Raw genomic sequence first — 24,150 nt, 5'->3', positions numbered from 1 at the left:
GGAACCCCCAAAGAACAACTAAATAAGAGATCTCTCCAGTTTAGTCTCCATCCACATTGGTGCCTCCACATTTTTCTCCTCCAAAATTCTCAGTGGCTGCCCAAAGATTGCCAAGAGCTTCCTTGTACTGTGCGTGCATTGTTTGAAGGCCATCAATTTCACTGACGTAAAAGTTGAGCTAGACAGTTCCAAAGCCCAGACCACCCCTTTTGGAAACCTCAGACACACTGGCAAACTATCTTTACTTTTATCTGGACATAGGAGAGTGCCTTGGTGTATTACTATAGAACGCCAGCAGCCCAGATGAATCTCCGATGTCGTTAAATAAACCTCACTCAGAATTAGAAAACAGTTCCAGCTCGAAGGTTTTTTCATAGGGGAACTCAGAGCCTCAAATTAGCTGTGCTCTCAAATGTCACTTCCCCGGGGACCTGCCATAAATCCTGACCTCCTGTCTCCCCTCAGGTCACCCTATAGTCATCACTTCCCCAGAATTCACCATGAATTGCAATTTTAAATTTATTTGTGAATTTAGTTAGGATCTGTCTCCCCCACTAGTTTTTTTTTTTTTTTTTTTTGCCTCCTTGAAGGCAGGGACTGACTGTATTCTTTTCGTTCATCATTTCATCCCCAGAGGCCGGCACTGTGTCAGGTACATGGTGGACGCATTGGGACGAATGAGAATATGCTGGATGAATGAAAGAAGGAAGGATAAACACAGTACAGGCCTGAAGTTGTTACCTGTCACCCAGTGTTACTGACAGCCATTCGTTCATGTATGGCACTGTGCTTCCGAGCACTTAATTACTAATCGTTCTACACCACCTTTATGGGATAGCAGCTATCATTATGTTTCCATGACAAGAAAGGAATAAAATATCTGACGTTTAGTTCACTGGCTTGGCCCAGAGATCTCTCTGATGGATGAGATTCCAAATATCTAACCACAGGAATCCCGGGTAGGCATGACATTAAATCTTTAGTTCTCTTTTTTTTTTTTTTTTTAATTTTTTTTTTTTAACGTTTATTTATTTTTGAGACAGAGAGAGACAGAGCATGAACAGGGGAGGGGCAGAGAGAGAGGGAGACACAGAATCGGAAGCAGGCTCCAGGCTCTGAGCTGTCAGCACAGAGCCCGACGCGGGGCTCGAACTCACGGACGGTGAGATCATGACCTGACCCGAAGTCGGACGCTTAACCGACCAAGCCACCCAGGCGCCCCTCTTTAGTTCTCTTATTGATGGGTGAGGTCCCGGGAATACAGGCAGGGCAGCTGAGGAGGTGACAGGGGGCATTCCTGGGTCTGGGGACGGCCTGTACCACCAGGTAAGGAATCACTGCAATGCTTTAAGGGGCATGTTGAATTGGTATGTACCTGAAAATCAGTCTTCCTCTCTGGATGCTTATGTGATCACACGGATTCTGTATTTACTCAAAACTTTTATTTTTCGTTCATTGCGCATTCTTTCCATTAATTTCTCTTTCTCACCATATTACGTTAAGTGGTATTTATCATGATTACTGTTATGAGTTAAGTTGTGTCATTGTCCCCACCCGAATTCACAGGTTGAAGTCTGAACCCCCAGTCTCTCGGAGGGTGACCTTATCTGGAAATAGGGTCATTGCAGATGTAATTAGTTGAGATGAAGCCACACTGGCAGAATGGGCCCTTAGTCCAATACGACTGGTGGCCTTGTCCAAAGGGGACATATGGACAAAGACACACACACACACACACACACACACACACACACACACACCGTCACAGGGAAAATACCCTGTAAAGACTGGGGTTTTGCTGCCACAGCCCCAGGAGCCGTCAGAGCTGAAGAGAGGCCTGGAAGCCTCAGAGCCTGGAACAGCTCTGCCCAGACCCTTCAGAGGCAGCACGGCCCAGCTGACACGTGATCTTGGACCTCTAGCCTCTAGAACTGCAAAACAATAATTTCCAGTGGTTTAATCCACTCGGTTTGTGTGGCTTTATTCCAGGAACCCTAGTAAACTAATACAACTACTGAGGTTTTTGGCACCTCCTTAAATTTTATGTGGAAGGCCTATGTCTCTCTCTCCACATCCCGGTCCCAGCTCTGGATCACCCTGCGATCCCTCCGTCTACCATTCAGTCGTGCCGGCATCCAGATCCCTGAGATGCAAAGTGAAAGGAAGCCCTTACACAGCGAATGAAGAAGAGCCTATAAAATCAATCTTTTGTCCAAAAGGTCCTGGGGTTGTGGGCGGGTGTCGGGAGAGAAAGGAGAAGGTACTATTTCACACTTCACATCCCCAAATGCAAGCCCTCCTTTTCTGGGGCTCACTTGGCAGAGCAGGGCACTAGAAGGAGCTCCCGGAAGAGCCACACATCATTTGTTTCTCTGCAGCGAACAAACTCCCAGGCCTCGCCTATTCCCCAACTCTTCAGAGGAGGTCCCACGGCCGCCTGTTGTGCAACAAAACGCACGTCTGCTGAACTCCTTCTGACTGCTCTGAATCCACTTGGTACCCTTTCCAGACCTCCCCTCTGTTCTTAGGCATCAGCCTCTCTGTCTCAATAAAACTATCAAGTCGCCCCTGACCTTCTCCTTGCAAGCTGAGGAGTAACACCTCCTTAGCCCCTCCTTATAACGGTAATCCTTTAATCCGGCCGTGAAAATAAGAATTGTTCTAAGTGCCCAGAGCCAGAAAGCAATCGGTTTGACTTCAGTGTAAACAGGAATGGGGAGGGGGGGCGGGAAGTAGGGCGTATTGTATGCCCCCCCCTCAGTTCCCTTGTCCCCAGCTCTCCTTATATTCCTTTCTTTAACAATTGGTTTCCAGGAACATCCGGACTGTGTGACGAGTCTGAGCGAACGAGCCCGTTCGGAGAGAGCTGCCTGCCTGCTGTAGAACAACAATAGCGAGGAGGAACGAGTCCTCCTTCCCCGGCCAAAGTGCCTGATACATTATTTTTTTAATGATACAGATAAAGCTGGTACATGTGTAATATACACGCATACATAAATCATACATATAAAGCTGGTAATTTTTGTTGTTATTCTCTACACTTATTCTTAAGCATTTGATTGTATATATGTTGTCTAGCGAGGCTGAGGCACCCTGAGTCCCTAAAGGAGGCTACCCCATGGTTCTGCCACCAGAAAAACCCGCTATTAGACAAGGATGCTGAAGCAAATTAAAAAATTATGAAATGCGAAGCAAATGACCCCCTTCTCAGTTTCTGTAACTCTTGCGGGGAATGGTTACAGGAAGATGAAAAGTTACAGCAATACCAATCGTTGTGTGCATTTCAAATTCAGATCATAAACATAAATATGAGGGCTGTCTGCTTTTATGTTTTATACTAGGCCAAAGTTACCAACCATTCTCAATAAGCAACGTTAATACCTTGATTTATTTTTCAGAAGCCTTCATAGAAGACAATTTTCAAAGAAAATGAATTATCAAGTGCCACGAAAGGAAGAATTTACCAGGAGATCTGGAGAGAGGAACAGTTTCTCTTGCTTGGAAAAAAAAAATGTTGTGGGGGAAATGGGGCGAGCTTGCGGACAGAAAAAAAAATACAAAGGCTGGCTAAAGGGCAGACCAGCCACAAAAGCTGAATACGGAGATGTGGGAAAAACATGGGGGTTGAAGGCTAACGTATGAAGATTTTTGAGTCCTTAACCGACACTTTGAATAAAGAGAAAAATATTGCACTTACCTAATGGTCTGATTATGGTAGCTTTTCAAATCCTGTCCAAGGCTGGTGGCTACCACTATCTGTGTTGGGAGAAACACACAAGATCAGTTATGCCCCAACACCTCACGTCATAGATACAGTCCTGGGTACGAATTACTCATAAGGTGGGCTGCATTTTCTCTCGCCTGATCCACTTCTGCAGAAGTAAAATTAACACTTTACTAGCCCCGTGAATATTGTAAGATTTAAGAAATTTAATTTCTCCAAGTGACTTCACACGGTCACAATATCCATCGTGGGGTTTCCCCCAGTAGGTTTCAGATACTTCCAAGCTACAAGCCAAAGCTTCATTGGGTGTATCTGTGCCCATAAGTTTGTTGCAAAGAAAGACCAGGAAATGGGTAAGATACAAGGAGTTTATGAAATTTTACTCTGGGGGGCGCCTGGGTGGCTTCGTCGATTAAGTGTCCGACTTCAGCTCAGGTCATGATCTTGGGGTCTGTGGGTTCGAGTCCTGCATCGGGCTCTGTGCTGACAGCTCTGAGGAGCCTGGAGCCTACTTTGGGTTCTGTGTCTCCCTCTCTCTCTGCCCCTCCCTCGCTCGCACTCTGTTTCTCTCTCTCTCTCTCTCGATCTCTCTAATAAATAAATAAATATTAACAAAATTGAATAAAAAAATTTTTACTCTGATTCCATGAGATCCTTAGGGGGGAGAAACAAGTTGGTGCTGAGCATTTTTCATGCACTGCTATTCCCCACTCTCTTCCCAAGCACTGAGAATTGTCACTGGCATTTCAACAGGGACCATGTTTTTGTGGAGACTGTCGCTGGCTGTCCCATATTCTTCTTGAGCCGTGGACTACTACGACGACATAAACCCCTGGAGCTAAGGGGCTCCTTCTACTCCCCCAGTGCTGGCACAGAGCGAGTGTGGACGAAACATGTGCTGGCCTGATCAGAGTCTCAAAGGTGTGGCTACAACAGTGTCTACGAAAGACAAACTAACACTGAAAGACCAACCCACTTCAGCCATATGCAACATGTCAGGTCAGAGAAGAAAAGGATTCAAACCAGTGGTTTCTCTAAACCAGCCATTGGCTTTAAGTCACTTGTCCATTTGGCCAAAGCAATGAGTATGGTAAGTCCCGCCACAGAGGTGGATTCTGTGTGGTAAAACAGGAATATCGTTTGGGGACCTACAGATATCAGGGAGACCAGATAGGATGGAAAGAAGGTAGGACAGATGGCAAAAAAATCTACCAAAAACAAAAACCTACTTTATTTTTCCTTCCATCCCATGTGGTCTTCCTAATCCTTACCCCATTACGTGCCCTGCTAAATTAAATTTGTCTCTTTAATTAAAGGACTCCTTTGGTTTTCTCTCCTTCTGCTCAAAAACCTTCCATGACATCCTGCCGCCTTGCAAACAGAAACCCCAATTCCTTGATACTCACGATTGTCCACATCCTAGCGCTAAAGACATTCCCCCTTCTAGTAGTTTTCTATAGTCTGCAAACTTCTACTCCAAACTGCTTTATCCACTAACCCCCAGTGATGTGCTAAAATCTTCCCTTCTCTCTGCTCTTAGTTTCGCCCAATCCGTAGGAACCTTCTCTACGAAACCTTCCCTGAGCATCCCAGCGTGAATCAATATGAATCATTTGGCAGTTACGCTTTCCTTATGACATCCCCTCACCTGCTCAGTGCTTCTTCCATAAATAGTCAATTAGCTCCTTGAGCAAAGTGCCTTGCATACATAAGGTGCAAAATAAGCTCCGTGATTTGTTCTGATGATTTGGTACCCATTTAAGGGACACAAAGTACTGAGCTGACCTTCTCCTTAAGAGAAAGCAGCAACCAAACTATAATGCCATCATAATCCTCATATAAATGGGAAGCATATAAACGGGACCACGGACCACAGCCCTGTCACCTAACATTGTTAAGGAAACAAATACACGCGCGTGCGCGCGCGCACACACACACACACACACACACACACACACACACACACAACAATCCTAGCTAACCTTTCACAGATTCTTCTTAGCAAGGCAACAAGGACTGACCTGATTTCTTTTCTCTTCAGGGAAAGGAAATGTTATAAACCTAAACACCAAGGGAAGTCTGTGTATTATCTAATACATAAGACAAAACGTCTCTTCCACTTTTGTACTGGAAAATCACAAATCAATAAGAAAAGCTGATGAGAAAAAAAAAAAAGATAATGGCATCACATATATTGAGAAACGGACTAGTCTTCAATTATAACAACAGATTTGCCAGAATCCATAAAGTCTGGGCTATGAGAGTTTGAGGCAGTTATGTGCACCGTTTTATAGTACAAGATAGATAAAGACCCTCTGTCCCACCAGAATCATCGTTTATTTTGTTATTTGTCTGTTTAATGCCAAACATAAGCAACTGTGTAACTGTCAAAAACAGGGAAACCATCTCTTGGCTGAACTAACCAATAAGTTTCCTGTAAAAAAAAAAAAAAGTCGTAGATCTGATAACACTGTAGAAACATGGCCGATGCTGTTTTAACATTTATCTCCACTAAGCCTATCTCCCTCGGGGGGGTAAAAAACTGAATTGCTCAGATAATTGTGGCCATATCGCTGGCTATATTATTTACTCATTCACAATATGGTCGAAAGAAGCACTTGAAAAGTTAATTAAATGGGACGGGATTCTTATGATTTAAACTTCCATCTATAAAAGTTTGATTGAAAAAGTGTGCAGCTGTAAAGACTTTATCATGTACCACAAATTCGCTGTGGCGGATATCCTGGCTCCCCGACTTTACAGCAACGCTTAATGTTATCAGTGATGATGCTGGTGATTCATGGGGCGTGCATGCCGCTACCTGGCCTCCGTTAAAAGAGAGATCCAGTCGAAACCACTCCTTCAAGGGCATGGTGAATTTCGTTTTTACCGCAAGGTCTTCTCCTTTGACAAGGTGCATCTGAATATGCAAGTGGCCTACAAGGAAAATCAAAGCTCGTGAAAACCACACAAAAATATTACTTCGAAGTGCGTCAAGTGGGTGCACCTTTTCATCAACTGCCTTAAGCAGCTACCCAGCTAGAACGTGTTCCTCCTTCCTTGAAACAAAAACAAAGCAAACAAAAGAACACGCAAGTGAACTCCTTTGTAAAGAAGGCCTTTGTTTCAGGCTGCCAGAAATAAAGTTTCATGTGAAGCCCACGTTTGAAAATCATCACTTTCGCTGAACTGCCACGTTGACAACATCTTCCTTAATTGCAGACGTATCTGCCAATAGAGCACGAGAAAACTGCAACATCGTTTTAAAGGTTCTGTCTCATACTTACCCTCTTCGGTAAGAAATACAGACGGCGTGCCGTACATCTCATTAGAATCAACAAAGTACAGAATCCCACAGAGACTGGCCTTGCAATAATGGAGTAAATAAAGCCACAATGAAACAGTAAACCTACAAGTGAGGAGAAATAAAAAATTCTGCAGATTGATATCATCCAAGAACAGGTAATTATAGTTAACAATGACCAAGTAAATTGCTTTCTTTCCAATGAAGGGATGAATTTGCCTTCATGTTCATCATGGGAGATCAGCTTGCAAAGCTTGATTTTTGAGACAAAGGAGGTAGTTATAGTAACTGCAAAAGACAGGAGTTAAGAGTCATTGTGCAAAACTGGCAGATAGCATACCTTGTGCCCAAAACTCTGTTTCTGTGCCCCTTTGAGAATCTCACACGCCTCCCATCTGAGTTCTTGATTAGGGTTTAGAAAGCCAGACGTAAAACAAAAATCTGGATTTTAATAAGAGGTGATTTGATAAGAAGCTATTCTAATTCCAGTGATTAAAAGGAAAAAAAAAACACAACTAGGGCTTTTTGAGCAATTTTGTTTCCTTCCAAGATAAAAGCCTTAAGGTAGAAAAATGTCATAATCTGCAAATGGCATCACTCTATGTTAATGGGGACACACAGACACTATTTTAACGCACACATTAGGTTGCGCAGGATCACAGTTCTGGCTGACCCATATGGAACGACTAATCTAATTGTTCCATTTCTGGACCGGGGCTATTTTAGTTGAAAAAAGTATTGTACATCTGTGATTTGCCGAGTGGGAATAAAATAAGAGTAGTCAACTTAACTAGGACACATTTAGCCAAGATGTGTGATCCATCCATCACTCAGCAAATATTTGCCGAGTGCTTGCTTAATGCCACGCATCGTGCTAGTGACCGGAAGTTCAAAGACGAGGAGCTGGGAACAACTGCATTTTGCAGATGAAACGGCAATCAAGGTCAAAACCAACGTACAGAGTTCTTGCCATCACCCCGGTGAGCAAGTCACAGTTGGGGGTTAAAGTGGCAGTGGCTCCGGGTTCTTTGGGGGATATATCCAAACAAGTCCTTTAGAATTTTCTGGGCTTTATAATCTGGCCTCGGAATCAGTGGTAAGATATGCAAACAGATGGTGCCACACAGCTCCCTCCTGACCCACCCAGCTGAGCAAGCTCATGAAGATAAGTTATTACAAGGAAGCTTAGCAAGAACATACGCTCAGTAAAGTGACTCAAGATCTTTCTACAGCCAGCAGCATGGGAAGAATTAAATCACTCTGCTAAATCCATCCGGTCTGAGGTGAACCAGGAACCATTTTCAGCATCTTCAATTCAGCAGAAGGAAAAAACTATATCTGGGTTTTGCTGAAATCAATGGAGGAGATCAGAAGTTGTGAGATTTCAAGCAGCTCATCCAGTCTTCCAAGACAGAAAAGGCAAAGCAAAGGCGGCAACGTGTGCCGGCTGTGGCTGGCTGCCCCCGAAAGCTTGCAAGGCTTCAGGCCCCCACACCTTGCGCCCCTGCTCATGTCATTCCTGGGACCGACACAGAGAGTCTAAGGCAAACTGAGGACTGCTAATCGCAAGAATAACTCAAGACCACTTTGGGCCACGAGTTCCGTCTAAGCTGTGTGGATCTCAACATTTTTCCAAAACGTATTAGACAGGTATGTCCTCCTAAGGGAGTCCACTAGCCTGCCCTGGTCCTCAGGTTAAAACGGTCCTGCCCCACCAGCCCAGCGCCCCCCACCGTCCTCTGCCCATTCTTACACTGGGTAATCTATCCGCTGGCGTCGGGTGGCCTCCAGCTCTCGGTTGTGAAACCTCGGGAACTTCTTCACAATGCCTGTGTTTTCTCCACTGGAGGCATAGAGAAAGCCCAGCAGGGTGACCACATCTGCAAACAGCAAGACGGCTGCCTTTCAATTATCTCCAGAAAGCACTGCTTCCCAAAGCACATTCTTCCTGGAACCCTCTGCCTCGCTCCAATCAGAGAGTTAAAAGAAATCGTCTGGAAATATGAGCGATGGTTTATGGAACCCTGAATGTACGCCGGGCACCCTCTGAGCACTTTACAGAGAGCGATCTCAATTCATTCTCAGAGCAACCCTACAAAGGAGATTGCATTATTAGTCCCAATCTACAGATGAAAAGCCTGAGGCATAGTGGGAAAATGACTCGCCTAAGGTCACGGCTAACAAATAAGTGGCAGACCCGGAGCTTGGGTTCTAGGTTCTTAACCATTTCACACGCTGCCCCTTCCAATAAGGAAAGCATTCGGAGTTCACGCAACAGTAACGATTATCACATGAGTAGCACTCACTATGGTCCACGCTGCTGTAAATGTATCTACAGCTCATCTGGCCAGCTAGCTACAGAGAGATTCATTGAAGCCTCATTATTATCCCCATTCTACAGACGAGGAAATGGAGGCACAGCTACCAAAATGGTTAGCTACCGTGTATATAACACAGAATATGGAATCATAGCATCCCAGGAATAATCTCATTTAATTTCACAACAGTCTTTCAGAATCCATGCCCTTAAGAGCACACAAGCTTTTTGCTTCTGTGCAGACTTTCCAATATACTCCACACATTACCCTCTGCAAAAATGACTAACCAAACCCCTTAAAACCAGAGAGCTTTCCACTTCATTTTGCAAATGTGGGAGAATTCTGTGGCTCTAGAGAAGATAGGGATGCCCTTACCAAGTCTTAAAAGGAGAACTGAGTTATCTCATCTATATTTAATACCTACTGTTCTAAACAAGGCCAGAATGATTTTTTTTTTTTTTTCTAAATTGCCCATACCCATTCCCCTTCAAAGGAAAAAAAAATCACGGACTTAAACCGAGGAATAAAGATCCCTTTCCTCTTTCTTTTTTTTTTTTTTTTTTTTTAATATTTATTTATTTTTGGGACAGAGAGAGACAGAGCATGAACGGGGGAGGGGCAGAGAGAGAGGGAGACAAAGAATCCGAAGCAGGCTCCAGGCTCTGAGCCATCAGCCCAGAGCCTGACGCGGGGCTCGAACTCACGGACCGCGAGATCATGACCTGAGCCGAAGTAGGACGCTCAACCGACTGAGCCACCCAGGCGCCCCCCTTTCCTCTTTCTTAAAACACTCTGTGGTTTAAAGGTCCATGATTCAATGCTAGAAACCTGGGTTTCTTCCATTGAAAAGGGAAGAGTTAAGTTCTGTGCCAATTACCAAATGCCTATATGGCACGGATTATGGATTACGGGAGCCTCAGCCTAGGATACTGGAGACCCCAGCTCTCATTCCTCATTGGAGAGAATGTTTTATTATAGACAGAGGTACCTCTGGGTCATTAAAACTTAGAAATCACAGGAGCAAAGTGTTCATAGTCTCCAACCCCTGTGAGTATATCTAATAGAATTAAATAAAATAGAGCCAAGCTGTCCCCAGTGCCCATCTCCCTGTTTCGCGAGAGGCAGAGAGGCATTTGAAAGCTCAAAGGCTACCAATCCCAACAGAAACAATGCCATTTTTTTTTTTTCTTCACGATTTGAGCTCACTTGGAAACACTGGATTTGCTGATCGATCACAGGGATGGGAAGCAGGGCACACAAATGGGAATACTGCAAAGGTGTCTTTGGAATCTGAGGGGAAAATCACCAAGACGTTGCTGTCAGCCCAACCTTGGTTTGGCTTCCACCGTGTGGAGTGGAACATAAAAGGCCAGATGGCCACGTTAGCCCCCTAGGAGGCCTTCTGCTAGTGATTGCTGTTCAGTTACCTAGTGTGCAGTAGAAACATTTATCAAAAGGAGCAGGATTTGATTCTGCCCAGCCTGCCTCCAGTAAAAGGAGGCTTCATAAAGAGGTTTCCAAAGGGAAAGGAGTTAAAAGTCAATGCTGATGAGCCTCTCCTTTATCCAGGGATCAAAGCAAAGCAGGTTGAGCAGGAGAACTTGCAGCAAAAGATGTGGATGGAAAAATCTAAGACCGAAAGATCTAAGACAATTTTACAAAAACACATACCTTTCGTACCCAATAAAAACCAAAGCGATGGTGGTTTCCCTGTAAGACCTGCAGCTTCAATGGTTCTATTTTGGGGTTCTACTGCAATTTTTTCTTCAGTATAATCCTGTCTTCCCATTTACTTAGAAGGAGTAAGAATGAAATTCTGGAGCAGGAAAGGATTTAAGAATTCGGCTAGCCCGGGATAACATGTAGGCTTGTTTTCTATTAACTGGTTGTGGCTGCTTGGAGTGCTATGCTTGATTGGTGATGGCTGTCATGGGCACTAGAATGGGGAGTAAGAGTACCAGTGTCATTCCCCATTAAAAACTTCACAGGTACAAAAACTTAAGTCCAAAACGTAGGTCCAAAGAGGATAAGTGGCTTGCCCAGGTGCCTCTAGAATATAAATCCTAAGAGAGCAGGGACATTACTGCAATCGTTACCCCTTCCCTGGAGTCCAGAACGGCACCCAACCCCTAAGCCTCCACAAATACTGAGGGAGTGAACGAATGAAGAAATGAATGGACAAATGAACACAGTGCGGCCGAGTCTGGATTTAAACCTGCCTCTCTTTTGCTCAACACTTTTCACAATTTTATAATGTGCCCCGTGCTGCCCAAATCAGATCACAGTCTCTCTTCTTTCAGACCCTTCCCCCAAATCCCTTTCTTTGGCTAATCTTGAATGAAGAAGTTAGGCAGGAAAAAGGCATCACTACGACATAAACATAAAATACGAGGGACACGGTTCAGGTTTGGAACCCGCCACCTTGACTGTTTTGCTTGTTTCATTTTCTCCAACTTTAGAGCAAGAGGAGGCATTGGATTTTGTATGGCGCAAACTCCTTCACTGGGAGACAAGGAAAGTGTTAGTGTCTCGTTGAAGGTTTTACGGCTAATAAGAGATGCAGGCGTGACTCAAAGCTGGTCTCCCGCTACAAACCCAATGGGCTTCTTTTGAAACCACATCGTATCTCAAAGGCCTTATCAAAGAGAACTCACGCTGAGGTTCAGCTGGCTTGCCCCTGGGCGGCCTCGCTGGTGGTTAAAAGACTGAAATATGCCCATATTGGTTAGAGGATGGCTGCTACGTTGACCCTCCAGGGCCCCACCACTACCACACATCCAGGCTCTCCTTCAGGGTACAGCTTGGCTCGGCAAAAGCCTGCATCACCATCCTTCTTCAGCACTACGGCTAGCGCCTGCGGACACTGACCAGGGCGCCACCCTCCCCTCCCCCCCCCACCACCCCGTCTAATCTGAGTGGGGTGGCTGGGGTTGGCCATACAGCCCACTCTCCAGTTCAGCAGGGTGATCAGAGCCCTGACATGGACATCTGCTCTGGAGAGGGTCCCATTTCCAACGTAACAAAACCCTCCTGAGGACGGGCTTCGAGCACCACCACAGTGACACAGGGGAGACCTCGGGCCGTTTGTGGAGAAGTTAGAGATAATCTTGAGGCAAAAAATAACCAGCTAAAAGTCTGTAAGTGGAAACGGGAGGAAAAGAAGTTAAGATTTTCCAACCTGGAGAAGGAAAGCGAGAGTACGGGTAATTCAATCGCGCTTTCCGAACACGGGACGTTAAAAGGCAGGACTGTTTGGGTGTTTCATTTTCTTTAAAAGCAAAGCCTGAGAACTAAAATTCCATTTTCTAGCAAGTATGATTTAGGTCAGAACTTCCCCCCAAAGGATACAAGGCAGTGAAGTGGGCGAGTAAGGAAGTCAGTAGAATATTCAATAGTAGGAGTGTTAAGAATAAAATAAATTCCACTCCCAGGAATTTATCCTCCAAATATGCTTGTAGGTGTGTACAAAGATACATGGACAGGGATGTTCCGTGAACCCTTGTTGTTGATAGTAAAATAGTAAAATACGTGACTAATATGCGTGACCATCAGCAGGGGACAGGCTGAGTAAATTATGAGCCGTCAGGCAACAGGATTTGCTAAGCAGCTATTGAAAAGAATGAGGCCATGTAACATGCAGTAACATAGAAAAATCTCTGCTGTATTGTTAATGAGTGTAGGACAGAGTTTACAGTATCTTCCCATGTGTGTACGAAGACAAGGGCCGTCAACTTAATGCTTATATGAGCAGAGAACATTTCTGGAAAGAGACACAGAAACCGGTATTAGTGAGTTTGCCTCCAGGAAAAGAACTTGAACACAGAGTGGGCGGGAACTCGCTCTTGCTCCAATCCCTTTTACACTCTATGAATTTTTTACCAGGTACATGTATTCCTTTTTAGGCTAAAACAGCAGAGAACAAAGTCTGAGCATTTCCACGCAGGCAGGGAGAAAGGGACAGCCACATTCGGAGGCCTCCCCGCCCTGGGCCTCTGCGGCTATTCAATCTGCTTCAAAGAGACAAAGTCCAGTGGGTGAGGAAAACAGGATGATTCACATCAGTAAAAATTCAACTTAAAAAAAGAGTATTCCTTCTAATTTAGAACCTGGGTTAGGGCTGTATTAGCATATTTCAGAGAGGCGGCATAGCAAAGTCGAAGGAATCAGGAAGCTTGGACTCCCGTTAAACAAACTGAGCCTTGGTTTTCTCCTCTGAAAAGAAAGGATGAGAATAAGACTCCTTCCCATGGGACTATTATGAGGATTAAATGAGACAATGTGCACAGAAAAAGTATTCTGAAAATCATAAAGGGCAAGGCAGATACCAGGCACTAATTAGTGTTATTACTGAGAAATTCAGACTACTGTGATTAACTGGGGCGGGGGGGGGGGGGGAGAACTAAGTCCCTCTTTTTTTAATCAAAGTGCCAAACACATGGTTCTCATAGTTATAAACATTATCATCATGTCATTGACTTCTAACTGGTATTTTCACAGAGACAGGTAAAGCCTGGCTCCAATATCTGACTTAGTCCTTCCGTTACTTTGTTGTAATGGAATTTTGTTGTAAGAAATCACACTTCTAATCCACCGGATCTGAAGATGAGACCGGATGTTTAGCAAAAGGAAAAGAGAATGGAAAAGAAGGAAACTGCCACGTTCCCCAGTTTCTGTCCTAAAAGGGAAGAACAGAAAAATGTTCATATAGACAGACAGTAGGGCAGAATGCTTAATACACGTTCGCATGGCATTTAAGAACCTTCCACGTGGGGCCCCAACCTGCTATTCTAGTGTAATTTCCTGAACTGCCCAACTCATACCTGAGCCTCCTCTACCTGGGTGAACAAATACAGAGCAAGGAGCTGCTACTCCACATCGCCACCCTGTGGCAGACACTGGTCATCCGTCCACATGCCGCTCATTCTCAGACTCAGGCCCAGACTCAGCCTCAGAATCCTTCTCAACACCGGTCTAGGTGGCCACCCCCACCCACTCAGAGGTGGAGGGCAGGACGAAACCTCACACATCAAGAGATGCAGACTCGTCGCCATTCTGCCACCCGGCTGCATTTTCTCCTCTGTGTGTTGTCATTCGTGCTTTCCCTTCTGCCTGGATGCTGTTCCCCCTACTCGTTTTCTGACTATGAAAACTCTAGTCACCCTTCAAGTCTCTGTTCAAGCGTCGCCTCCTCTGTGAAGAAGCTGAGCAAAGTTCTGCACACACAGAGACTGCTCAATAGCTTTTTTCAATGAATGAATGACTTAAAGTCAAGAAATGGTCTCATGAGCTCTCTCCGTAGTGGAGACCAATAGTTATGTGTGGGGTTTGGGAACCAGACGACCTGGGTTCCAATCTCTGCTCCATCATCAAGAGCGGTGCGACCTGAGACAGGTCACACTAACTCTCTGAGTCAGTTTCCTCCTCTGCAAACCTGACAGGAGGGTGCTGGGCAGATTAAATGAGATACATAAAGCACTTAGCACAATGCCTAACACACAGTGAGTACTCAGTAACAGAAAGCGGCTGTTACTACGGGGTGGCTGTTTTCCCCTCCCACGTAAGCACCTAAAGACAGAGGGGACCATGTCTGCATCTTTGAGCCACCTGACTTAGTAAAGAAATGGATACATAGTAGGTGCTCAATCACTCTTTGCTTAGTTGACCTGAACATGAAACACCTTATGTAAGGAAAGAAGTACCAACACGAGGTTAGGGAAGGCCAGAGGGGGGAGAATTTAATTTCTGATGTTGGGGGTGACAAAAAGAAAAGAGAAGAAAAATAATCTTCAGGGCAGGGGCGGGGGGGGGGGGAGGGAAAATTTGACCTGGCTACGGGAAATAATGGGTATGGTGTGGCAGTGGGGAGGAGGTATTGGGGAGCAGTGGGGAAGGCTATCCCCCCCACCCCCCGTAAAAGAAACTGATGTAGTCAAAGCAGGAGGTGAGGAATCGCAGACTCAAACCACGAGGGCAGAGCAAAGGTGAGCTCATGTGTGGTTGTCGAGGAGAATCACTGACCAAGAGTCCGCATCCTTAACCAGCACCGCCCTGATGGGCTCTATCCGATCAGCTGTGGTGTGTGTGCGCAAGCCTAGGGACGGCACACAGCCGCCCACGACCCCTGCATGCTCCCTAATGTGACAACACAGCTGTGTGAGGATGTCACAGTGTGACGGTCACACACAGCCCTACGAGAAAAAGGTCCTTGCCCCGTGGCTAAGAGCATTCATCACTCAATTCACAAAGAGTCACCGCATGCCTGGCCTGTGCTAGGGGCTGCGGCGGGCACCGCATAAAACAAGCCAGGACCTTGGCGGTACGGAGCTTGCCTACCAGACAGAGACATTCAACAGGCAAAAAAGCAATGACGCATATTTAATTACAATGTCTGGTGACGATAAGGCGGAGAAGGAAAATAAAGATAGATGACGATGGGGGGGAGGGGGAGGGGTGGGGCTGCCATCATAGATAAAGTGATCAGGGGAGTCTTCTCTCCTGAGATGACATTAGCACGGAGGCCTGATGCAAGGGAGCAAGCCATGTAGGGCAAGGGAGCAGGGACTTAAGTGTCCCAAAGGGACAATGAACTCAGGAAGCTCGAGGAGGAACAAGCAGGTCCGTGGGGCCGGAGCAGGTGGACGGGGAGGGGGGAGCATGGCAGGAGAGGCAGTGGGAAGGGGACAGGAACAGGAAGAGGACGGGGACACCTTGCACGGGCCATGGTAAGGGTCTTGGGCAGCGTTCCTCACTGTAATGGGAGGGACCGCCTGTGGGGGGGTGGGGGGCAGTGAGACCCCCCTTGCACCAGTTGCCATGTGAGGGATGAGGGCAAAGCCAGGTTGTGACACGGGCCAGTAGGACAGCAATACGCACGGCGAGCAGTGATTGAATATGCAATGTAGTCTGAAGACGGGGGCCACGGGACCAGCGGCCCTCTCACCTCTCGAGGCAGGACAGGCATGAAGAGAAGTCCAGGTGGGCCTAGAGTTGCTGCCCGTGCCACGGATTTTTCTCGATGGTCATGCATGAGTCAGACACACGTTTAACGGGTGAGGGACGACTGCTACCGCCTGGTCCCCTCCCCCCAGGGAACGGACAAGAGTAAGTGGAGCCTCAGGTGTGGCGTGCCTGGCCACCTATGGCCCACATGCCCAGGATGCAGCCGGAGCAGGTGCACCAGGAGGGCACGTGGCCAAGCCTTGGCACACACGTGTCCTGAAAGGCTGCTGACTTTTGATCTGGGCTAGATTTTCTCAGCAAGGCGGGACAAAAGTCTACCCACGTGTCCACCAACAATCGGACCCCCGGCCGGGCTTGCCACGGTCCTGGCAAAGGAGATAAGCTTCCGGGGAGCGGGGGGGGGGGGGGGGGATGCGGAGGGGGTGGCGGGTGCATACAACCCTCACCTCGGGAGCCGAACCTAAGCTTTAGGTGGAGAGGCACTCAGCCACGCTCACGGAACAGCCGTGCATGGGGACCTTGGCTTGCTCTCTCTTTGTAAAGGAAAAAGCAAATGAAAGCGAGTCAGGGGGCACTTCAGTTCAGACACGGAGCCCTCGTAGGACACCAGGCACTCGACACAGAAAACGTTCCCCCACACCCCACACCAGGGCTGGCTGCAGACTGCAAGGGGACCAGACATGAAAGGCACCCCCGCGGCTCCCTAATGCCATCTTGTTGTTCTGACTTGACTCTTGTTCATCAAGAGCCGAATAGAGAAGCCCCTGCTAAGAACAAGCCAGAGGCCTGGCCCCCTTCCATCGCACAGCCACATCAAGAACAAAGGTCGTGGACACTTTCCGTAGGGCGGCCGCAGACACTCTTTTGATTCCTCTTTTAAAGAGAGGGAGAGGAAATGTTCCCCTTTCTGGTGAAGGAATCACAGCCACGCACACAGACCTGGTCTGAGAGTGCACAGAGCCCCCTCCCCCCATTTGTGGTGACTTTAATTATTAGAAAGGGTTTTCCTCTGCGTTACGCTTTTATTAGATTTGCTCTCACCCCAAAAGTAATGCTCGGAATAAGGTGGGGAGAAAAATCCCACTGCGCTGTTCCAAAGCTCCGTGAACACAGGAAGGAACAACAAAAGAAAAGAAAAGGCAGTTCACCTGTTAAGGCTATGTTCGGGCGCCCTAAGACCTCAGCCAGTCCATAAATGACTTCATTTAAAAACTTCCAGCTTGCAATTTAGTCATTGTTCAATGAGAAATATGTGATTTGCCAAACATGAAATGGAATCATTATGCCCTGACAAAATCGGAGGCAAATCAAAACCGGCTGTACGCGCCTCGTGCTTCCTTCTCCTTAATAAATTAGGTCTCCCCGTGGAGGGCATTCCAGAAAGATGCTGGCATGGGGTTCTGCCTGGAAGAAGGATGCACACTGATCATCGAAATGCAGGCAGCTCGACTAGTTAATTACCCGCCCCGCCCTACCCCCAACTCACACACACACAGAAAAGGAATCTGCCTTCTTCTTCTGCATATCTGTATTTAAAAGCACCGCACAAACAGGGAATAAGCCAGACACAGAACGAGGCTATTCAGACAAAACCCAGGATAAGATCGCATAGAACTAGACACACGCAGAAGCACACGTGAAAACTGGTGGATTCTGAACAAGGTCTGCAGTCTAGTTCAACAGTATTAGATCCACATCAGTTTCGTGGTTTTGATACTGCACTACAGTTGGGAGAGACGTCACCATTAGGGGGAAGCGGGATACATGGGACTCTACCATTTTGCAACTTCTTGCAAATCTAAAATCATTTCAAAAGAAAGAGATTATTTTTAAGGGCAAATGTGTTCGTTCTATGGCAAGTGGCCTCCGACCGACTATAATATATGGTGGTACCGGCCCTGGAAGCTGTCATTACATGCAGGGCTGTTTGGGGGTGGCCCCAGGAGACATTCGTGGCCATCACCTTCTCGGTGTTCTTAAGTCATCTAGGAGTGATGACGCTTAGATGTGATTTGCCACCCAGGCGCCTCCCGAGGAAGGGTCTGCTATCACAGGCCCATGGGTTTGCTTCGCCCACCAAGCCTGCCGGGGGGTTGAGCCGCAGTTACTCTAGATCAGAGTCCTACCAGCTCTGCCCCTGCTCTAGAGGCCCCCTAAGCCTTAAGATACATCGGAGTCACCGAAGTGTGTTTAAAATGCTGATTTCAGGGCCCCACAGCCTACAGAGCCTGACGGAGTAGGATATGGATGGGGCCTGGAAATCTGCATTTACCAGAGCCCTGGGTGACTCCGTTGCAGCTGGTCCTAGGGCCACATTTCAGGAAATACGGCCGGGTTCCAGGTGAGTGCTGGGAGCATGCCCAGGTTGACTCCCCATCGCAGGATGGGCAGAAGGGCCAGCAGGCTCTCAGCATCCACATAGCAAGGTGCCCCTCTTACCAATGGAGAGAACTTCTAAGAGTGCACAGCCAGAGATCTCCAAACCCGGTGCTTAACGGAGGGCACGGGAACCTCCTGCACTGGTCCTTCGGTGGCTATAACCATGGGACATTTAGGATAAGATGTAGAGTTTGGACCCTATCATCATGGTGGCTAATTTTATCAAGTGCTGGTTATGTGTTAAGCACATTACATCTCATTTAATTTCCACAGCACTGCTCTGAGGGAATTGCTACTTATTATCCCCATTTTACAGATAAGAAAACTGAGGCTCCCAGAATGCCAAGGTTCACAGGCAGAAAGTGGCAGAGCAAGGAGTTGAACCCAGGTATGCTGGGCTGAAAACTCCCACGTGATTTCCTGCCTGACACAAGGGCTGCTCTGGTTCTCATCTCCTCCCGGAAAAAACACTCCACCTAAAAATAACTGATAGTCAAAGGGTTCATGAGGGGAGAGAGGGAGGAAGACTTCCCCAGTGCCTGTGCCTGTTTCAGTGGCAGTAACGCTCCTTTCCCAGTTCAGACCCAAGCCTCTGAAGGTCCCTCCACGACCTCTGTGACCCTCCAGTGCAATCTCTTCTCTCCTACTCTTCCCCTCTCTTCACCTTTTTACTTCCTCCCTCTTTCTCCCTAAAGTCCTAAACTACAGGCTCGGTGTGCCCGCCATTTTCCTCACCTCCCCCCACTGCTGGTATAAGAACCTTCTCCGCCATCCTCTCGTGATACAGGCTATCTGAAGAAATACGCACGAAGTTCCTTGCAAGGCAAATGACCTACCACTTTCAAGAGGACACTGGGGAATCTTGTTTGCCCGAAGGTTCCAAATATAATCCATGTTCCACTCCAGGCACACTTGATGGTCTTTGAAAGGGCGTTCGAAAGGCGGGACCGTCTTCAGCAGAGTATAATTCTTAGCTACGGCATGTAGCAAATTGTCCTCCCATTTAACATTCAAGTCTCCACCACTGTATCTGTGAGTAATCCAGGCGCGTAGTATCACCGCGGATACCGAAATGGAGTGTCTGATGAAATAATCATCTCTGTAAACCATGATGCTCGGAAATCTCACGTGCACTATTTGTGTCCTGCTGGTGTGAAGATGCTTTTCATTTTTCCACCTCTTTTTGTACACAGGGATGCTACTTCTGAACTCGGACGAGACAACTGCTTCCAGATTGACAACACACGGCTGAGAGCATAAATACTCAACCGAGACTTCAGAGACATTGCGGACGTTCCCTTCAACGACGGTGAAATAAATAAAGTCTTTGTAAGCCGTGCTCTGTTCCGCTTTGGGTGTTACCGACGTCGTCAGGGACGTCTGCCTGCCCAAAGACGGCACAACATTCTGAAAAGGAAAAAAAAAAAGAGGAAGAAGAAGAAAGAAATACAGGGAGTTAAAAAATCATCATATTAACAGATATGTGAATCATTTTCCTGGGATACAAAAATACCCGTCTACATAAAGCAGAGAACGTGGGACACGAAAGATGGCAAAACCACTACCGAACAATTAGAGAAAAATGCACACACACACACACACACACACACACGCACACACGAATGAAGATTAGGCCACATTCAACTCTCTCCCCAGACTCAGTAGCATCTGCTGATCAAAATGGGGCTTTCAAAGCTCCGTGGCAATCATTCCAGAGTTGGTTTCCAAACGGAGGAGCTAGTTCGCAACAAATCCAGGAGCTGCGAACCTGCCTTGGTGTGAAAGAAAGGGACGAGCCAGCTTCAGACATTTCCAAACTATTGTCCTGACTTCAAATGGTGATCAGACACAGCCAAATCAAAGGGCGGGAGAAGAGTTCAAAGTGCACCCGAGAGGGAGCATGATGGGGATGCCAACCTGGCCTCTTTTTCTCCCGTGAAGTTCTGAGCCAGGACAAGCACGCATGACGGATGGACCAGCAGGAGGTTCCGGCTGCTCAAAATCACATGCAGCCAGCCTTGGACCACAGACTGTGTTGTCTGATTCTTTCACCACGGATGGTGCTCCAGGTGCCAAGAAGGATTTTAGCCGTGTGTGTATTTACCTAGTTCTTTAAACGACGAAGACCTCTTAAAATGGACCTTCCTTGCAGAAGAAATCTTGGAAGTTGGTCATGAGATCAAGGCAATGTTTCGAGCATAAGGCGCTGATGTATGGGTGCTAAGAGCTCTTCCAAATATAACTTTTGTGATTCAGGCATCCAAAACACAATAGCAAAAAGGTTACTTTGGACCGCCTCACACCCATTCGTATGGCCGTTATCCAAAAACAAACACAAAACAAAACTAACAAGCACTGGAGAGGACGTTCGGAAACTGGAATCCTCGTACATGGCTGGTGGGAAGGTAAAACGCCGCAGCCACTGAGGAAGCCAGTGTAGCAGTTCCTCAAAAAAACAAAACCTAGAATTACCACGTGACCCAGCAATTCCGCTTCTGGCTATACACCTCCAACAGGGACTCGAGGGGCGGCTGGGTGGCTCAGCCGGTTGAGCGTCCGACTTCAGCCCAGGTCATGATCTCACACTCCGTGGGTTCGAGCCCCGCGTCGGGCTCTGTGCTGACAGCTCAGAGCCTGGAGCCCGTTTCAGATTCTATGTCTTCCCCCCTCTCTGCCCCTCCCCTGCTCATGCTGGGTCTCTCTCCGTCTCGAAAATAAATAAAAACATTTAAAAATTTTTTTAAAAAAAGGAAAAGAAAACAGGGACTCGAAGAGACACACTCACAGACACACACCCATGTTCACAGCAGCATTATTCACAACAGCCAAGAGGTAGAATTGACCTCGATGAATAAATGGATAAACAAAATGTGATCTACTACACACCCAATGGAATATGATCCCGCTTGAGAAAGGAAGTCTGACGCATGCTACAATATGGATGAACGTTGAGGACATTATGCGAAGTGAAATAAGCCAGTCACAAGGAATAAATACCGCATGATTCTACTTAGAGGAGATGCCTGCAGCGGTCAGATTCGTAGAGACGGAAAGGAGGGTGGTGGTTGCCAGGGGTTGCGGGGAGAAGATCACGGGGCGTGAGTGTCTAAAGGGCACAGAGTTGCCATTTTACAAGATGAAAAGAGTCCCAGAGATGGATTTGGTGATGGTTGCACAATAGTGTGAATATACTTAATGTTCCTGAACGATACACTTGAAAGTGGTTACGATGGTAAATTTTGTGCTGTGAATATTTTTACAAGTTTAAAGAGGAAGGTCACCGTGGTCTTTTCCAAAGAAGGAAGAAATAAGGACTCTTTTTTCAATTCTGGCTGAAGGGTGTAGGAGACGCAGAGGGGGCTAAGACATAAATGTGGGTATCAGGAAATCGTGTTTATAAATAGTGACACAAGGCAGAACGTGTCAGTGCTCTAGTCGGACTATAAGCAAGTCCTAAAGGAATACAATCCCAGGGGAGGGTCATTCTTCCTGGGGGTTCTAGAACAGCCTTTATGGAAACAATGGTATTTCCGTTGGGCTTTGAGGGATGAAGAGAAGTTCTTTAGGAAGAAAGGCAAAGGGGAAAACGCTGCAAGTGGTGTGAACAGCATCAGCAGAGGCAAGAAGGCAGGGAAACACCGACGTACGTACGTGGGGACCACATACAGGGCAGATTGCTTTGACCAGAGAACAGGAGGGGAACGACACAAAAGGACAGGGATGTGAGGTTGAAAAACGAAAGGCAGGGTTCTGGCTCTCAAGGAAGGACACTGAATCCCAGTCCAAGGCATGTGGAATCTCATTCTACTAACAGTGAAGAATCAACGAAAATTTCCGTAAAAGGGAACTGCGTTTCTATTTTAAAAGCACTGACAGTCAATTAGAAACAAAGCTAACAATCAAGAAAAATGAGCGAAATGACATAGTTCATCAATTAGTGAATTCCCACGGATAGTAAAGGAAAGGCACATGGAAATGACACTGAAGATACCAGTTTGAACTTACTAGGTTCACAGAGATCAAAAAAGTCCGATAACACACTGTACCGGCCAGATGGGCCTCTTATGTATTGCTGATAAGAGTGATCTCTGTGGATGGTGGTCAGGCAATAGCCATCGAAAGTATAAAAAACCCTCCAGTCCAACAATTCCCCCTCTAGGATTTTATCCTACACATACTCTCATATTTGTGCAAAATGATGTACGTACATGTTTTCACTGCAGCACTGTTTGTAATAGCAAAAGGTGGAAAACTAAATGTCCATCAAGAGACTGCTGGTTCGGGTGCGTGGGTGGCTCAGTCGGTTAAACTTCTGACTTTGGCTCAGGTCATGATCTCACGGTCTGTGGGTTCAAGCCCCATGTCAGGCTCTGTGCTGACAGCTCAGAGCCTGGAGCCTGCTTCGGATTCTGTGTGTGTGTGTGTGTGTGTGTGTGTGTGTGTGTGTGTCTGCCCCTGCCCTGCTCTCTCTCTCTCTCTCAAGTAAATAAACATTAAAAAATTTTAAAAAATAAATAAATAAAGGAACATATATACATATTTTCTTTAATACACATAGCACGGGTTGCTCACATGGAAAAGGATAAAGTGACCAGAAGACAGGGTAAGAGAGGGACATTGGCTGTATATGCATATTTATTATCTTTTGAATTCTGTATTACATGAATATTGCAAAACAAAACAGAGTAGGGCGGGGGGCGGGGGGGGGAGCAACTGTCCTAAAGATGAAAATAAAAAACATAGTTTCTCCAAGTGGCAGAGTGAGAACAGGAGAATGGCCATTCCTTTTGATTAGTCATGGGAAAAGCGTGGGAAGAAATATGTAAAGAGGTGGGTACAGTCCAAACTGTCTGCCCCCGCAGTAAGGGGTTTAATTGTTTTATGTTCTCATTTATACTTCCAAATTACACGGGGGAGGGGGGGGAACAAACATAAAAATAATCTTATAATTAGAAGTGGCGACTGTTAGAGTGGATGAGCCCTTGGCGAGGAATCAGCCCGCCCCATTTTCCCAACGAGGAAATGGGTCGCTGAGAGGCGATGCTCTCCGACATCACCCGGGCCGGTGGCTCAGCAGAGGCAAGCCCAGAAGCTTCCTCCCCCCACCCACCCCGTTTTCACTCTCTCTCCCCCCGTTCTTCACCCCACGGCGCACAACAGCGAGACTGAAGAGTTGCCAGGCTGAATTTGGCTTCCTTGTGAATGAGAGATACCCCCAGCATTTGTCCATAAGCAGTGGCTTGTCGGACGTGTGGAGGTCTGGCCCGCCGCTCCAGACCGGAATCCGGCCTCCAGCCCACAGCAGAGGGTGACTGAAGACCGAGGCCACAGGTGCAGATGGAAGCTGGACGGCACAGCAGCCAACGGTGGCTGGTGTCCCTCCTACCAAGTGCCCCCAACGCTGCCCTCGCTCAGTTCCCTGGGAAGAAGACATTGGCCCAGTTAGTGAGGCAACTGGACTAGAG

At 46.8% G+C, this 24,150-nt stretch overlaps 1 protein-coding gene across 7 annotated transcripts in view; it reads right to left on the bottom strand.

Moving 5' to 3' along the window:
• Positions 1-24,150, bottom strand: part of SEL1L3 (SEL1L family member 3) — a 103,670-nt gene that overhangs the window by 69,932 nt on the left and 9,588 nt on the right. For 3 of the 7 annotated variants that reach the window (XR_006201995.1, XM_042936762.1, XM_042936758.1), the window contains exons 2-6: positions 19,522-20,092; positions 8,782-8,926; positions 7,012-7,133; positions 6,444-6,661; positions 3,698-3,756 (exon numbers count right to left, since the gene is read on the bottom strand). Coding sequence is in view for 6 of the 7 variants with exons in the window: in XM_042936762.1 (XP_042792696.1) it covers positions 3,698-3,756; positions 6,444-6,661; positions 7,012-7,133; positions 8,782-8,926; positions 19,522-20,092 (1,115 nt within the window). In the remaining variant the exon portion in view is untranslated. The remainder of the gene's footprint in view (positions 1-3,697; positions 3,757-6,443; positions 6,662-7,011; positions 7,134-8,781; positions 8,927-19,521; positions 20,093-24,150) is intronic. The other 4 variants (XM_042936760.1, XM_042936761.1, XM_042936759.1 and 1 more) reach the window with 4 other exon arrangements.

This window comes from Panthera leo, chromosome B1 (genome assembly GCF_018350215.1).
Source record: "Panthera leo isolate Ple1 chromosome B1, P.leo_Ple1_pat1.1, whole genome shotgun sequence".
Classification (NCBI taxonomy): Eukaryota; Metazoa; Chordata; class Mammalia; order Carnivora; family Felidae; genus Panthera; species Panthera leo.
Note: the sequence above shows the minus strand (reverse complement) of the source record. Positions and strands in the feature narration are given on the sequence as shown.